This window comes from Motacilla alba, chromosome 14 (assembly GCF_015832195.1).
Source record: "Motacilla alba alba isolate MOTALB_02 chromosome 14, Motacilla_alba_V1.0_pri, whole genome shotgun sequence".
NCBI lineage: Eukaryota > Metazoa > Chordata > Aves > Passeriformes > Motacillidae > Motacilla > Motacilla alba.
The window spans coordinates 525,207-542,336 of NC_052029.1; the positions used below are offsets into that span (position 1 = coordinate 525,207).

Genomic DNA, 17,130 nt, shown 5'->3' on the forward strand with positions numbered 1-17,130 from the left:
TAATATTTTAGCAGCTCTAGCTTTACCTGAGACATGACAAGGAAAAAAATAACTATTTCCCAGACATTTCCTGCATAATCAGCCAGGGAAACAAACAGCTGTAGCTCCAAAGTCACGCAGACGATGCTCTTGAATCTCAGTAAACAGCATGAAAACATGAAAAGCATTGACAAGGACACAGCTTTTGTATGTTGAATGTAAAATGCTGGAAATCAAAAAAAGTTACTAAGATTGTTCTATACATTCAAAGTAACAGCAGTGCTCCTTGGCAAATAAAGTGTGCTGACCTCAATTTCCGGTTTTCATCTATTGACTTCCAAAAGACAAATTCACTTCTCCATGTTTCTCTTCATCATATATGTTACCTGTTTCTCCTCATCATATGTTACCCAGGTTCAGTTTCTTCTTATTGCCCAGACAAGAATTCTTTAAAATATTATTTTAAAATATTTAAAATTTAAAAGAAATAACAAAGTATTGCAGATGCAACTGCCTGCCATCAGAGCTTAGTAATAAAATTAATTTTTTAGAGCCACAATCAGGTTTTTAGTCTTTCACGCCAATGTTTTTCACCATCTTTCAGCACTCCCTGGAATCTGGCTACACTCCCATTTCCCACTTTTCACACAGGCTGACTGGACCATAAAAGGCAGGAAAGCACTGCTCCCTAGGGACACTGATACCATGTAGCCTTTCACAGCACTTCTCTTCCTTCAGCATTTTATATGCTTGGTGGGAAGATCTTCTGCATGAACTCAAGAGATGGGTTCAATGACTCAAGCTTTATTGACTGGAGACACACATTCAAAAAGCCAAAATTCAATACAAACCAAATGGAAGAGAGTCTTTGGGCTGTGACAGTTTGTTTTACCACCACCCAGGCTGGCATGCAGCTAATTTTCCCTCTGAGGCACTAGTGGTTGTAACTGAGCTACTAATAAAGTAAACTTTATTTAAGAGTTGATTGTACATCTTTCCTAGCTGTCCAGAACCTGGCTTCAGCAACAAAAATTTTCCCTGTTTTCCTGGAAACAACTGTCCTTACATCTCTAGGCTGGATTAAATCATAATGTGCAGTTTTATTCTAGGTCTGTACCTGTCAGTGAAAGAGATGAATGAGCAAAAATGGGCCTCACTCACTTTTCCCCAGTGACCCTGAGCTTGTGCTCCTCCATGTCAGGGATGACACACTGCTGGTATTTGCTGGATGCCAGAAGCTGCATTCAGATAGACTCGGGGAGTGGAACCACTCAGCTATCCACTGCTCTGGCTCTTGATTCCAAACCATTCCATGCTGTATGCACTGCCACCTCAGCTACTAGAAGGGCTCTGCTCTATTTAAAAGCAACGGGAGAAAGGGAAAATCTCATGGTATAGAAGACAGATTCTACAGTTAATGTCAGTTCTACAGGAAAGAAAACAGATCCTTCCACACTGCTGACCCTTTCAAAGGTGCCTCTCTCCAGTGGGAGCACAGAGGAACACTTATATACGCTGAATTTTGGGGTCATATGCATAGTAGGCAGATCTGGTTTAAACTTCTAGATAAGGCACCCTGGAAGAAGATACAGAGATTCACACAAGACATTTCCTACTGCACAGCACCTTTCCACCGTTCTTCAGTTTACAGGAGATCTGGCACAGTTTTAGTCAAAGTGACTTTCCTAGAAGAAATTAAAGTGAAATTCTTGGGGAGTTGTGAAATTGAATAAGCCTGTGTTAAGTGTCCTGTGTGACTCTGAAGGAGATTCTGCTGAACTTTGGCTTTTCCTGCAAGCTCCCAAGCACTTCCGGATGAAGTGGCCATTCTTCTTGCGGATGCTTCCCTTCAACTCCACAATCCTGGCAGATTTTGCAGCTTAAAGAGGAAAGAAAAAATAAAGAGACGTTCAGTCATCCCTATATAGTGAGGCCTCAGTCTGCAAAGCATAGGGCAGGATTGAACCCCTTTCTTCTCCTCCTCACCATGCAAAGTTCTCCTACCTATTTCCATAAGCTTCAGCTCTCTGCACAGCTCCTCCTGCATCTTCTTCCTGTAGTCTCCAAACATGGCTCTCATGAGCTGACGCTTCTTCACCAGCGGAGCCTTGTCACTGCGCAGTGTCCTGATTGCCCTGAGAGCCTCCTCAGCTGCAGCAAAGGAGAAACAACGCACAGGTTAAGGCTCCCTGCTGACTCTGCCCCTGCATTCCTGCCAATGCTCTTCTTTACTTCAATGCTTACCCTGCTTTGGAGTGGGTTTCTGTGTCTTCAAGCCGAGTTCCAGCTGGTTCACACACCAGTCCACCTCTTTCCACAGCTGCTCATCTGACTGCTATCAACATGAGGCACAGTAAGCAAGAGGAAGTAAATCACCCAAAAATTACAGCAGCAGTTCCTCCACAGGATGAAAGGGAACTCCATAAAGTCAGGACTATTCCAAATATTATGTTCTGGTGATCACTTAATAGACTTCATGACATTTTCCCTCCAGTGTTTTTCATCAGATAAACTAAAAGTACTGTGCAAATGTTTAGTTGCACTCACTATCTCTATTAGATGGATTTAATGTGTGGCTGCCATTCAGAAGGTGCTGTTTTCTGGAAAGCTGTTCAGCTTTCAAAGAAACTTACAGATGGGAGAAATAAACATTAACAACAAAAAGCCCCTATCCTCAGACCTGCACAAAATCAAAAAAAAAAAGCAAACAATGGACAAAATCAGAAGCTGAGTCTTTCTTCTCAGCTCCTCTGTGCTTGCTCAACCAGAAATGCAAGAGGGACAAGGAAGATGAAGCCCATGGAGATGAAGGAAGCCAAGTGCCATTGAGCAAAGCCAGCCAGCTAACTCAGCAGTGGGACAGGGAAACAGGGCTGCACCCTGGGACTGAAGCAATTCCTAACTATTATGTACATATAAATACAAATGCCCTCGCACTGTCTCCTTTTACCTACAACAGTGTCCTTCCAAAGGACTGGAAGGGCTTTACCTGACCTTCAACTCTTCCTATGTCTCTGGTGCTCAGCAGTGTTTATTGGTAGGACTGCAGGCGAAGCAGACTTTTGGATGAAATGTTCCAGAGGCAGGTGAAAACTCAGTGCAGTTTCCTTGTAAAGTATTAAGAAAAGGAAGGTTTTGTGCAATCTTGTGTTACAGTATGGATCAACGTGCACTGTTTGTTAGTAAAGCCTACACCAGTGCTGAAAAGTAAAATAAAATGAAGACCTGGACCTTAGCAGAACAGAAAACCTCAGGGTGTGCCTTAATGTTGTGTTTACACATAACTTGCAATTTCAGTTGATTTCTGGGCCATGCCCTACAGAGGAATCTTCTCGGAAGCACCCTTGAGCTCTACCACAGGTCCTTGGCTACACAGGTGGCAGTTCTGTGCCTCAGCTTTGCTCCTTATACTACAAAAGCAATTCATCCTGCAACACACACATCAGAGCTACAGGGCCTGGCTCAGCACCCACAGGCACCAGCTTGGCACCAACTGAAGACAGTTACCTCCATTTCCTATTTTTATTTTCTTAAGGAAACATGGCATCCAGCTCCCCAGGATTAGCTGTCACAAGCCTAAACATGAAATCTTTCAGCACAAATCTGAAGGACATTAACTTCCTTTGCTCTGGTCAGGTTCCTCAGCTGTGTAGCAGAGAAAGCTGGAACACGTAAGCAGCAAACGTGGTCTTTCAGCTTCCATCTCAGGGCAGTATGCTAATTGTTCATCTGCGCAAAGAGATAAAGTGTCTCTTTAGTTCAAGGGTTTATAAATAATGGGATCCCATCAGTATTTAATTACCTGAGAGGTCTTCTCATCTTGATGGGAAGTATCTGTATTTTGACAGCTGTTAGCTTCTGCCTTTGCCTTCCTGTTGGTCGCAGTTTCTTCTGTTTTGTTTTTACTGACAGGTGCTTTTTGTTTCTTCTTTTTCTTCTTCTGGGCAGCTCCACCTCCTGTTGATTTCGCTGTCATTGCCTCATCTGCAGGGGCTGTCTCTGTTTGGGGGATCTTTGATGTGACATGGCTTCTATCCTCTTTGGGTGTATTCCTTGTCAGTTGAGTCACCTCAGGCTTCTGCAAGGCTGCAGCCTGTGGCAGAGCTGCTGATTTAGCAGGCAGTGAAGAATCTGCTGTGTGCTCTGTATGTTGGCTCGCTGGAAGTAACTGAAGATGAGGACAGTCTTCATCTGGGATGGCAAAGTTGAAAGCAAACTTGGGTTCCTGTGCAGAGGCAGCAAACCTCAAGGGGCCATTCCAGTTCTCCTGCTTGGTGGCTCTGACATTGTTTTGTAACTGCTCAGCACCACTGTCACCAGGGTCAGCTTCTGGGTTGATCTTGGAAAGTGTAAAATCAAATCGGAAGCTGCTGCCAGATGATGTGAACAACTCTGGCTTTGCCTCAGGGATTGGGTCAGACTGTTTCACACCATCTGCAGCCTGCCCCTTGCTTGGCTGTACTTCCACAACATCAGGGGTCATGTCTAGAAAAGACAAAGAATATTGTTTTAATACTGGTGTTCTCAATGCACCAGTTTCTTGCACCAGTGGAGGTGCCACTGCAGCTTCCACTCTAAGGCACTGCCCAGAGAGGTGGCTCAATTAATGCTGCAACCTAAGAAATCTACAGAAAAGAACCAAATCTCACCATCCCCCGAGGGACAGCTCAAGCTCACCTTTCTCCATGCTCTTCTGATCCTCATCCATCTTGAGATGACAATCCCCAAACTCATTGCTCATCACTTGTTGCTTCTCTGCAAGAGGAGTCTCAGGGAAGTGCAGGACCTTGAAAATGTGTTGGGTCTCTTCTGCTGCACTCAGAAAATACCAAGAGAGACAAGAAACAGTTTATGGTGGGCCTTAAAATCCACACTGTGGGATGCTGATGACTGACTCTTCTCATAATGTGCTCCTGTGTTCATATCATGTCTAACTAATCCATAACTAGCATTCAATTGAAAGGGAAGTCCAAGTGCTTCCAGAAGCTCAAATACTGTGAGATGTTCCTACAGAGGGGGGAAAAAAAATATTAACTGCTTATTACTTACAGTCGGACTCTTACACTGCAGTAAGTGCACTGCTAATGGCACAGAAGCTACAGAGGGCTTAGCAATCTCTCCCTCAAGGTAAAGACAAATCCCAGAACCTAACTCAGAGTCTCTTCTCTGGAAAACTGGAAAAAATCTAAATAGAGGGCATACCCTGGAAAGCAGGACTCTTGCTCTTGCTTACAAACCGGTCTGAACGCAACAAATCTGAAGCTTTTATGTTCGAACAAATTCTCTAAAAATCAGAGTTGTTCTGTGACAGTGGTCCCCAGGACCTCAATTCAGAAGCACTAAATATAGTCTTGTAGTGTTTGTCCCACTTATTTTAAGCCACAGAACCACCCGAGAGTAGTACTGTGGAATGGGAACATCCCACCTCTCCCAGCTGCAGTGCCCGACCATCCTCTCAGAAAAGAACCTTTCCCTAACATCCAGCCTAATAATCACCCCCTTAACATAGCTCCAGCCATTCCCTCAGGTCCTGTCCCTGGTCACAGAAAGCAGAGATCAGAGCTGCCCCTCTGCTGCCCCTCAGGAGGAGCTGCAGCCCCAGTGAGCTCTGTGCTCCATCTCCTCTCCTCCAGGAGCTACCTTCCCTGCTGCTGGGGACCAGCACAGGACACATTTCTAACAAAATGGTCTGATCACAGAATAGCTTGGGTAGAAACTTTAAAGCTCATCCACTCCTGCCATGGGCAGGGACACCTTCCACTATCCCAGGTTGCTCCAAGCCCCTGGTTGCGTCCAGTCTGGCCTTGGACACTGCCAGGGATCCAGGGGCAGCCACAGCTGCTCTGGGCAATCTGTGCGAGGGCCTCCCCACCCTCACAGGGAACAATTCCTTCGTAGTATCTGATCTAAGCGTTATTTCTGGCAGTCAGAAGCGATTCCCCCTTATCCTGTCCCTCCATCTCTTGACCAAAGTCCCTCTCCAGCTCTCCTGGAGCCCCTTTAGGCACTGGAAGGGGCTCTGAAGTCTCCCCAGAGCCTTCTCTTCTCCAGGATGAACAATCACAACCCTCTCCCGCAAGCCTTAATTCTTCTTGGAGCCTGATGCTCAAGCACAAGGTGTAGGCCCCATCAGTCACTGCTCCATCCTCAGGTGAACCAGCAAACACTCACCTGAGCATCTTACTACAGTTCACAGGCCTCTGCCAAGGTTAGGTACTGACCAGCAGCAGGACATGTGTCTGCAGCTCTACAAACTGGACTAAGGAGATCAAACTATGACCTTATAGAATTTTATCTTCCATGTAATTTTTCCCTGCAACAAGCTTCACAAAAATAAACCTACTGGTGTTTGAGGGCCAGACATGCTGGCACAGTATTTCCTTAAGATGAAAAACAAAGGCAGAGCTGTAGCAGAACCAAACAAGTCATTATATGGGAAAAAAAAGAATGTGACGAAGAATACAGAAAACAGGGAGAACAAACACTAAATGAATGAAAGATAAAACTGCTTCCAGAAACACAGTCTTTAAAGCCCAGTGTTGTCCTGTGTTTACAATAAATCCCAAATAACACAAGAACAGGGAATATAAAGGAGAGAAGAAACAGAAAAACACCCACATCTACTAAATCACACCCAAGGCCAGAATATGGGGGGTGTGGGCTGGGAAAGAGGAACATACCTAGTTTGGGGTGTGGAGTGAGATGGAGATCTGCCTCCAGTTGTGAAATGCACCACTCCAGCTCCTCCTGGAACACACCTTGGGGATCCTTGGACATTGTGTGGGGAAGGCAGAATGATTAGGAGCATAAATCTCTCACCTCCAAAACTGATTCCAAAACTGTGTTTTCTGAGGCCTCCTCCCCTCTCACAGGAGATCCGACCTGGCTTTACATTGGAGGTGTGCTGTGTAACAGTTCATTTATACCATAAATCAGCACAGCACAGGGACACATTCCTGTGTGGAGAGCACAAAATGAGCCCTCTGCATTACGAAAACTTACAGCTCTTACTAGCAGGAAACCCCACCACACCTGGCAAGCCAGGACTTCCCATGGATTTTTTTTTTTCATCTTTTCTCCACCTGTCCCTTTTTAAAAGCCCCAAATGGGCTTCATTTTTCCTGAAGCTTAGGCAATAGCATAATTTCTCCACAGCAGGAAATTTCCCTTTAGCACAGCTCTGGTAACACACAGAATTTTGTTTAGCCTAAACACAAACCCTTGAGGCCCCATGTGCTGCACTTCTACGCTGGCTGCCTCTTGATAAGCAGGTGGAAGTTAAGGTTTGCAGCCCGCCGGGGGACAAGGCACACTGAAACACTGGGAAGGAAAAGAACGTTCAGGATAAGGAGATGAGCAGGGATTGGGAAAGGCACCAGAACTGGGAAAGCCTTTAAGGAGAACCTGCGGGAGCTGGGCCCGGGCCCGGTACGGTGAGAGGGGCTCGGCGAGGGCCGAACCTTACCTGCTCCAGGCCGGGCTCGTCGCGCCGCCGCCGGAGGAAGCGACCTCACCGCGCCGCCCACCTCCGGTCACGGGCCTCGTGTGGGCTCTGGGAGCAGCCCCACCCGGGCCGGCACCCCCAACGGGATCTCGCGGCCCACTCTGGGCCTCTCGGAGCCCCCCGGACCCTCCGCGGGGCCTGCCCCCGCCGCCGGCCGCGGGCTCAGGGCGGGCGGGCCGGGCCGGTGTGCGCCGCCCTCAGAGCTCCGGCCGCTCCCCGCACTGCCGCTCCGCCCGAGAGCGCCCGGGCCCGACGCGCCGCAGTCCCCGGCGCCCAGCTCGGCCGCGCGTTTGTGAGCCCTGCGCCTCCCTCCTGCTCCCCTGAGCCCCACATTGTGCCGGACACACGTGTGCCCACGGAGCGGGCCGCGGATATCCGGCGGTGCCGCCTTCCCTGGGCCAAATCCCCGCAGGAGCGCCCACACCAGCCCTGGCCCCTCACATGCCAGCCTGACAGAGGCCATGCCAGCAAACACCAGGGCAGGCAAAAAACCTGTTAATATACACCTACTGGTACTGTCTAATCCCACTTCTGTTTTAGATTTCCTTTTGATTATTTAATTATGTAAATAAAAAGTTAAACACCTTGTTTCATAGACATTTTTCCTTATTGGATTGTTTCCAACAACAGCCAGAAGATCCCCGTGAGGTCAGAACTGCAGCAGCACAGCGTGTCACTGCATAGGGTCTGGTGTCTCTCAAATGCTTCAAACCATGGAGGTTATAATTTCTCTTCACATTGGCAGTTGATATTAGAAATTCTCCAAGGCTGACAGAAGGGCTCTAAAGTGCTGGGGAAGCACTTCCAAATGTTGCTGCTAAAGATTATAAAATAGTACTGGAAAAATCGGTACGCTTCTGCCAATCCTAACCAGACTTCTGTCTGTCTTACAATCTCCACCCTCACTGAGACTTAGCCATTGTCTGAGCCCTCTCCTCATTACAAAAACCACCTCAGTGGTTTGAGCCTTATCCAAGTTTGTCTTGAGACTTTATCTTGAGGCTTATTCTGAGTGGTTGAGTAGGGTTGAAATCAGCCTCAGCCTTCATATAAAAGTGTCCCAGCATCAGGAAAAAATCTGACAGTCAAGTATTGGAGAAGATAATGAGCACAAAATAATGAGCTATTGTATCTCTCTTGAAAGGCCAGAATCCACCGCAGTTTTCCTCTCCCTCAGTGCCTGAGCTGGACTGAAGGCTTGTTGAGCCTGTCACCACCAGTCTGGATGCAACCCCTAAAGCAAAGTTTCCCATCCATAGCCTGAGGAATGCACAAACCCATCAGGCGATGCAATGGCTCTTCTTGGTATGGCTGGCACAGAGCCTGCAGAACCCATTCAGACAGAGCAAGGAGTGAAAGGAACATTGTTTTATGTGGTAGGATGCTGTTCGTATCTCTGGCTCTGTGGACTCAATGCCCATGCAGGAAAAAGGCACAAAGGATCAGCAATGCCTTGGTATTCCTGGGTTTGATCTCTGCCCTGAGGATTCAGCCCCACAAGGACACCGAGTAAATGAGCCATGGCAGCCTTGCTCTGAGGACACACGACAGAAGAGCTGTCAGGAGATCCGAATATGATGCTCAGCTTCTGCTTACACAACAGAAACCTTGTCACTGGAAGAGCTGCGAGCTGAGCTGGTGGAAGCTGATGTCTAACAAGTCATGGCTGCCTGGGAGGGAAGCAAACAGCAGGCAGAAGAATTGGAATGGCTTGAGCCTGCCTCAGGTGCAGAGCAGGTTAGTGTGTGCACAGTTAGTATAAACTGTGCAAAGGCTGGGACAACTCCTCACTGCTGTCAGATGGTGACAGGAGCACCTGTCTGGGGGCAGAACAGCTGTGCAGTCCTGTAGGTCACTCCAGGACTAGCATTCCTTGCCAGCACAGAGCTGCCTTCTTTCCCCATACCACCAACTGAGCACCAACAAATTCCTAGCAGGCATGGCTGTAACTGGAAGCTGGAAAATGCAGCTCTTTGGTATGAGGTTCCTTTGAGAGATTGCAGGAAGGAATTGGGGGAAAAAAAAACAAAAGAGAGAAGTGGGGTGGTTGCCAGAGCTGCTAACCACAGTGCCAGTGAGCCTTGGAGGGCACTGGGACAGCCCAGTGTCACATGCCCGACACATCCTGTCGCCAGACTTCCTCGCCGGCAATGTACGTGGCTTGCACATACAGGCTGTCATTCAGCATTAGGAAATCTGTGTTGGACAAGAGAGAAAGAAAGCAGCTGTCAGAATGGAGCTGCTGGAGTTGGCTGGGGAGAGCTGAGATCATTGGGGAAGGGCTTCTCCCCACCCCAGGATGGCACTGCAGTGCAATCCTGGCAATGGCAGCTCTACTTTCTGCTCAGCTGAGATGTGGGGGGCACTCCAAAGGGTTTCCCATACACCACAGCATCCAAGGGAAAAACTACTGGAGCAAAAGCCCAGAGCATATCCCAGGTGGAGCAAGACTCCCTGCAGCTCCCACCAAAGCAGGGGATGAGCATATGCTTACAAAGCAGCCCCTGCTTTGCTCCAGCACTTGTGAGCCCTGACACCATTGTCTCCATACCAGTACATGCTGTGCCCACACCAGTACCTGCATCGGAGTCGTAATGGAGTGTCCCCTTTTTATGTTCAATCCCCAGGAGCTGAGCGGGATGCAGAGACGCCGCCTCCAACGCGGTCTCTACCGAGCACCCTTGGACAGAGAATTGGGGAGATGTTAGGGCAGCCAGAGCCCCACTGCCAGAGCAGCCCAAATCCCCCTGGACAAGGCAACACCCAACCAGGCAGTTGACGGACCCAAGCTGGAACGCCCTCAGCACAGCCAGCTGGAGCTGGGAAGGGAAATATCTCTACAGGAGAGAACAGGCATAGGAAAACTGAATACCTAGGCTATGGAGAAGAGAAAACCATTCACTTTTGTGAGTAAGAAGCAGGAGAGTTCACCTCTCATTAGTTCTATGGGTTAAAATGAAACTTCCCCCTCAAAGGGGCTCATTGAGGGCACTGATCCCAGCCCTTGCCATGTCTCAGGTGAGAGGGAACATTCCTGGTGGAATGAACACATCTAGCAAAAGCAAGACCTCCTCTTGTGTCAACATAGGGAGCAGCAACTTGTGGACAAGGCTCTTACCTGTGGCTTCTTGGAAGTGTCGCACGCAAGTGTCCATGGTCGCCACGCTGCCACTCAGGGTCTTTGTGCCTGGGAAGAAACAGGATGGCACTGAGCAGCGCCCATAGCTCACAGAAAGAAGCAGGGCACTAGGGAAGCATAATGGGATCAGAAGTACAGAAATCCTGTGTGGCAGGAGGACCAAGCTGAAGGGCCTGCAGCTACTTCCTGCTGGAGCACAGGAAGAGGTACGTGGGTGTTATCCCCAGCTCCACTATCAGACCAGCTGGACTGGGTGAAACCAGCTCACAACACAGGCATCTGCTGCCAGAGGAAGGGAATGGAGAAAGGAATGCTCCTTCACTGAAATACCTTCCCAGTCTTCACCTGCTTGGGAATTTAAAACTCATGGAATTTAGATAGCAGGAACTGGTAGTGTTGTATTAAGAAAAGGGACAATAAACATCTCTAAGACTTCTCTGTCCTTACTGATGCCCTGAACCTCTAGCACCCTTGACACTGGGCAATGAAGCTTTCAAAGATGTTGCAGACAGCTATAACTGGCCAGACTACTCCACAAGGGTGGCACACTTCTCCTCTACCAGGAGTTTCATTATCCTCAAGGCCAAGTCACTGCAAATCCACCAGGCATCAAAACCCAAGAGGGTGGCGCGAACGCTGCCACACACCAACAGGGACAGCAAGGTGTGCTCAGCTCCTCAGTAATGGTGCCAGTGGCAGCACTGTCCCCAGCTCTTCAGCAAGGACAGCACTTACCTGCGATGTAGGTGTTCAGCCCATCGATCTCCACAACCTGCTGACCCAGTGTGTGCCGACCCGGTGCCAGCCCCATGCCAGCAATTGCATCTGTCACCAACACCAGCCCTGAGGAACACACGGAAAGGGGCCTTGTCAACACTACTGCTGATTTTGCTGCAGCTCCAAGCACTGTGCCCTGTTGACCCTCCCAGAGAGGAACCAGGTGTCTCCAGCCACATTGCACCAAAGCAAGAGGACTGAGGGATCAGCACATGTAGCTGTGACCTTCCAGACAGCAAGGGCAGCACAAATGTCTTCTGGGAGATGGTACAGTGCTCGGAGTGGCTGGTAACACTGTGGGGACTGTCATGGCTTACCTTTGGGGTGGGCTCGGTGGGCAATGCGCAGGGCAGCGGGGTTGGTGTGGATGCCATCAGAAATCATGCCATAGAAGACCCTCCGCCCAGCAGGAATCTTGTCGCTTGTTAGCAGCCCCACAATGCCAGGGTCACGGTGATGGAACTGCTCGAGGGGAGAGAGGGGACAAGCTGTGGAGGACCAGGACACACTGGCTGAGACTTCACTTCAGGGGATGCAGCTGCCATCTCTATCACACAGTGCCTGGCAGCTTTACCAGGCAAACCTGGGCATTGCCTTGAATCACAGAATCACAGGTTGGTTTGAGTTGGAAGGGACCATAAAGCTTATCTTGTTCCAACCCCTGCCATGGGCAGCATCACTTTCTACTATTCCGGGGTGCTCCAAGCCCCATCCAACCTGACCTTAAATGCTTCCAGGGATGGGACAGCCACAGCTCCTCTGGGTGCCAGGGTCTCAGTATCCTCACAGCCAAGAATTTCTTCCCAATATTCCATCTAACCCTGCCCTCTGGCAGGGGAAAACATTCTTCCTTGTCCTGGCACTTCAGGCCTTTGTCCAAAGTCCCTCTCCAGCTCTCCTGGAGCCCCTTTAGGCACTGGAGGGGGCTCTGAGGTCTCTCTGGAGCCTTCTCTTCTCCAGGTGAGCACCCCAACTCTCCCAGCCTGGCTCCAGAGCAGAGGAGCTCCAGCCCTTGAAGCATCTCTGTGGCCTCCTCCATACTCACTCCAGCATCTCCACATCCTTCTGATGTTGGCCCCAGGGCTGGAGGCAGCTCTGCAGGTAGGGTCTCACTTGAGTGGGGCAGAATCCCCTCCTTCCCTGCTGCTCACGCACAGGAGGGAGTCTGGGTGCACACAGCAAGGGCATGTCCAGTTCTCACCCACCAACACTTTCTAGTCCTTCTCAGTGATGAACTTCAAGAGTCTGCTACATCCTTGACTTTCTTTCAGATCCAGCAGTAGGAATGTGAAGCCAGAGGTTCAGTGCCAAAACCTCGTTGCAAAGCATGGTACAAAACCAGCTGGGGAGAACACAGACCCGTGGGGAGCAGGAGAGAAAGCCCAAAAGCAGCCCTGGGGCAGGGCAGGTGCCTCTGGGGACTCACCGGCAGCATGGCATTGAAGAGGTGAGTGATGAAGGTTGCTCCGTGCTGCACAGCCTCCTCGGCCTGGGACAGATTAGCCACTGAGTGACCTGGGAACACAGACCAACGCCTAATTCCTTTGCCCATCTTTCCACTGATTTCCCTACAGGAGCAAAGACACTCCATCACTGGACTATGCTCTAATTAATGCCCACCCTGACCTGAGGTCTCAGGTGCAGCCTCGACACACATGTGTCTGGCCATGACCTGCGGGGGACTCTGGGGGTGGGTGCTTCACCTGAACTCCTTCAGTATTCATATCACAGCTGTCACAATGCTGCCTTGCTCACAGCATATTGTCTTCAGGCTGAGTTTGAGGTCCAATGATACACCTTTCTGCTGGCCTCAGATATTTAAATGTTTTGTAGAGAATTATCAGAGGACACCCTCACAACAGTGGGAACTTTGCCAGGAAAACATATGGGAATCAAACTATCCAGAAAGAAACTTCTGTTTCCCCAACAGGACAGCAGCTCTGTGGGCTAACCTTGCCTTTTTGGAGTTCTTTGTGTGGCTTTGGGATAAGAGATAGTCTGCTGTATGAATGCCCTTCTCACTTGAGGTTTAATTTCACCCTGAATAACTTCCCCCCTTAAAAAAACCCAAAACTTCTTCAATGATCTGAGACAAAGAAGAGTTTGTGAAGCAAAGGAAAAGAAAAACACAGCCAGTTTTAAGTCAGAGGCCAGCCAGATGTTGGAGGGAGAGGTTCCTACAATACTTCTGGTTGAAAAACAGAGTTATCAAACCAACAGTAACCTTTGGAAAATGATTTCACCTGTCACATAAGGCCTAAAGCAGTGGAACTTCAGAGTTTGAACCTTCCACATCATCAAACCTGCAACTAGGACTGCTATTCTTCCCTGTGTTAGAACAGCACCTTGTGTTTACTGCAGGGGCTCCTAAGTCGATACAAACTTTGGCCCTTGCCACGACAGACTGACAGCATCAAGCGAGGTCCCCATTTGTGACAGGTCTGTCATCTCCAACCAGAATCCCACCCCATCCAGTTGCACTGAGACACTGTTAGAGATGCCACAGCCCCAAGGGAGGGGCGGCCAGAGCTCCCCTAAGCCCTGGGTACCCCAGCCCTTACCCAGGGAGACGCAGATGCCCCGCTTGGTGAGCTCCCGGATCACCTCACTGCTCCTCCTCATTTCAGGGGCCAGGGTCACTATCTGGACACAGTCCAGGGAGCCATAGGTGGCAAGCAGGTCCTGGAAAGCACCTGCCTCAAAGGTGCGGAGGCAGTGCTCTGGGTGGGCACCCTTTTTCTCCTTGCTGATGAACGGCCCTTCCAGGTGGGCTCCTGTCCAAACAGGAACAAAGAACCATGACCCTTCCTTCCCCTGCAAAGGACCAAGAAACCTGCTGTGCCTACTCTGCTCCAGTCACACTCATGCCATTTTTCTGCAGCAAAACACATGTCTCAGGCAACTGTGAGCTCAGCACGGTACAGATGCAGTGCTGGCCACTGGCCAAGCCAAGCCAAGCCAAGCCACTGCCATTGCTCCAAAGGGGCTGGAGCTCCAAAGGGGCCCCAAAGGGGCTGGAGCAGTGTGTGTATGACAACAGAAAACACAGTAAAAGCCAGGCACAGACTAAGGGACAAGGTGGGTCTGTGCCCACCTGTGCATTCCTCCCACTGAGAGTTCTAGCCCCTGTCTGTGCTCTGTAACTTCTTTCACCTCAACCATGAACAAGATAATTGCCCACCTAGAGTAGCAACACAGAGGCACAAATCCACTTACCCAGGATTCCTGCTCCATGGGCTCCACCATTTCTTACACTGATCTGAGGGAGAACCTAGAGAAAGGGGTTTGTCAGACATGGCAACACAGACACGGCCCTCCAGCCTGCCAAATCAGACCCAAATGTCAGGTCTGCAGGGAGATTTGTAGCTGGACCACTTGGGACCATCACAACCCACAAAGGAAAAGCCGTCTCCAAGCCTTGGTGTGCAGAGCTCACTTGGGATACATGGCTGTCTCAGCATTCTAAAGGTTGAGGACAAGAAATCCAGGGTAGAGTCCAGCTCCTCATGCCCATGGCTTTTCTGTCCTGGCAGCTATCCCAGTCTTGGCCTACCCACCTCCTGATACCATCCTCAGTCTCTGATCACCCTGTGGATGGGAGACGAGAAGGCCCCTTACCTGGTGGTACACAGATGGAGGAGAGGTCACCAGGGTGGGACAGAAAGAGGTCACTCCATGGGACAGGATTTTCTGACTGACCAGGTCAATACCTGATTTGAAGTCATCTGTAGCCAGAGAGAAGTCCACCCCGAAGCCTCCTGCTCCACAAACAAAACAGGGGTGAAACTGCTGCTTCCCCAGTGGGTGTGCTCCACCCAGAAACACTGAAGAAAGACGTTGTGTGACTGGAGGGAGATATTCCATTTGTAGGGCGCTGACACAGAGGGCTCCACCAGCACTTCTGTCCTACATTCCAAGGTTCCACAAATCTCACCATCACTGCCCTCAATAAGTGCTCTTCCCCACAGCACCCCAGTATTTTGCAAGCACAACCTTTTTGTTTTGATGCAGGGCAAAATGTGACAATTCCCAGCTGAAAAGGGAACTGACTTCCAACTTTAGGTACCATAGAACAAGTCCCTCTTTCTTTCTGAAGAGAGCTGTTGCAGTTAATTGTTATTGTTCCTATGGGAAGTCTTACCCTCTCCTCCCACATCCTGGAAAGGGTAGGGCAGGATAAAATATAGATAAAAATTAGTTCAGAGGAAACCCTCACCTGGCCAAAGGGGATCACTTATACAATGGCAGCTACCACAGGCAAAATTGCTCTTTGTCATTGGTTGGGTGACTTACACCACTCTTGAGCAGCTGAAACGTGGCCATGGGCAGAACACCCACAGTGGGGCTGGGGGTCAGGGATGGACAAACCCGGGACGCCCCCAGTCCCTGAGTGCATGTAGCTTCACTGTACCATTGATCTGGACATCGATGAAACCTGGGGCGATGATGCTGTCCTTGCAGTCCAGCTGGACATCAGCAGAGCCCTTTTCATCAAAGAAGAGTTTCTCTGGGTTGAGGATCTTCCCCTCTCGCACCCACAGGTCCTCCCTGGAGGGACAGTCACACACACCAAGCTCTGGTGCCATCTGCAGCACGTGGAGCAGGTGGCTGTGCCCCAGTGATAGTGATCCTGAGCAGAGTGGATCCCACCGGCACCTCCAGCCACGGGCTCTGCGATATCTGCCAGAGCACAGCTGCTCTCTGCCTGGCTTTGGCTCTACAAAACTCACAGGAGTGGGATTTTCATGGACTGCCCCTCAAAGGTGGTGGTGATGATGGCCAAAGCACCAAGGGGCTGGCAGAAGAGGCAAAACAACAGAGACCGTACACCACACCCACCCCATCTCCCTCCAAAACCTGGCGGAGGTGACATGGGATGGTAGAGCGCGGCAGGGGAGGGCCAATAGCCAGGGCACAGGGGGAACTGGGAACCGTCCCTCGGCACTGCAGGTGTCAGGTCAGGTCGGCAGCCTGTCCAGGAGCCCCCACAGCCCTGGTATCGCCGCAGCTTTGGTACCCACAGACAACACGGTACCCCCAGACAGTCCTGGTACCTCCAGACATCACCGTACCCCCAACAGCCCTGGTACCCCCAGCCACTCTGGTACCGCCGGTACCCTCACCTCTGGAGCTGGTGGTCCCTCAGGATGCGGCAGTTGGTGAACTGGACGATGGGCGCGTCCGAGACGGATTTGTTGGACGGCATCGCGGGGCAGCGGGAGCCGGCGGAAAGCGCGAACCCCCTGGCGGCCGGCGCAGGGGGAAGGGACCGGGCGTGGCGAAGCAAGGCCAGGCCGCGGCTCCGGTGCGAGCGGCTGCCGCGGGACTGGACAGCCGGTGAGGGGCGGAGGTACCGGAGCACCGCCCCCGGGGCAGGCGGAGGGTGAGCTCCCTCCCCTGCCCTGCCCGGCACTCTGAGCGGACGCTGTGAGGAACAAGCCCCACGAGGCCGGCCGGCCGGGCGCCGCCGCAGCGCCCGACGAGTGCCGGGCCCGGGGCGCTGTCCCACGCCGGGAGCACCGGGACCCGGGGGCGTGGCCTCGCCCCGCAGCACCGCCCACTCCTGGTCACGTGAGCGCGCTCGGCACGTGGCGGGATTCCCCGCCCGCCCTGCGGCACGTGACCGGCCCTGGAGAGCCGCCATCACGGGAAGGGCGCTGCCATCTTGAGAAGGTCGGCGGCGAAACTCCTCGTGAGACCCCATTGTGAAGCCATGCTGACACCCCCCACC

At 50.9% G+C, this 17,130-nt stretch overlaps 2 protein-coding genes across 4 annotated transcripts; both read right to left on the reverse strand.

Moving 5' to 3' along the window:
- Positions 1-239: 239 nt before the first annotated feature.
- On the reverse strand, positions 240-7,878 carry LOC119706825 (UPF0488 protein C8orf33 homolog). Of its 3 annotated transcripts, XM_038150939.1 has the most exons (7): positions 7,445-7,878; positions 6,799-6,935; positions 4,657-4,791; positions 3,782-4,464; positions 2,224-2,314; positions 1,984-2,130; positions 240-1,858 (listed from the first exon to the last, which is right to left on the reverse strand). In XM_038150939.1, exons 3-7 carry the CDS (start codon positions 4,718-4,720, stop codon positions 1,665-1,667), a joined length of 1,179 nt encoding a protein of 392 aa, XP_038006867.1. In that variant the 5' UTR covers positions 4,721-4,791; positions 6,799-6,935; positions 7,445-7,878; the 3' UTR covers positions 240-1,664. The 3 variants fall into 3 exon arrangements, with proteins under 3 accessions (XP_038006867.1, XP_038006866.1, XP_038006865.1); XM_038150938.1 differs by lacking the exon at positions 6,799-6,935; XM_038150937.1 differs by lacking the exons at positions 6,799-6,935; positions 7,445-7,878 and adding an exon at positions 6,660-6,798.
- Positions 7,879-8,018: 140 nt separating this feature from the next.
- On the reverse strand, positions 8,019-17,128 carry AMDHD2 (amidohydrolase domain containing 2). The gene is made up of 11 exons (XM_038150936.1): positions 16,523-17,128; positions 15,811-15,947; positions 15,018-15,157; positions 14,616-14,670; positions 13,961-14,173; positions 12,826-12,914; positions 11,717-11,861; positions 11,358-11,465; positions 10,602-10,670; positions 10,062-10,163; positions 8,019-9,679 (listed from the first exon to the last, which is right to left on the reverse strand). The coding sequence occupies exons 1-11, from the start codon at positions 17,101-17,103 to the stop codon at positions 9,591-9,593; spliced, it is 1,728 nt and encodes a 575-aa protein (XP_038006864.1). The 5' UTR covers positions 17,104-17,128; the 3' UTR covers positions 8,019-9,590.
- Between the last annotated feature and the right edge of the window lie 2 nt (positions 17,129-17,130).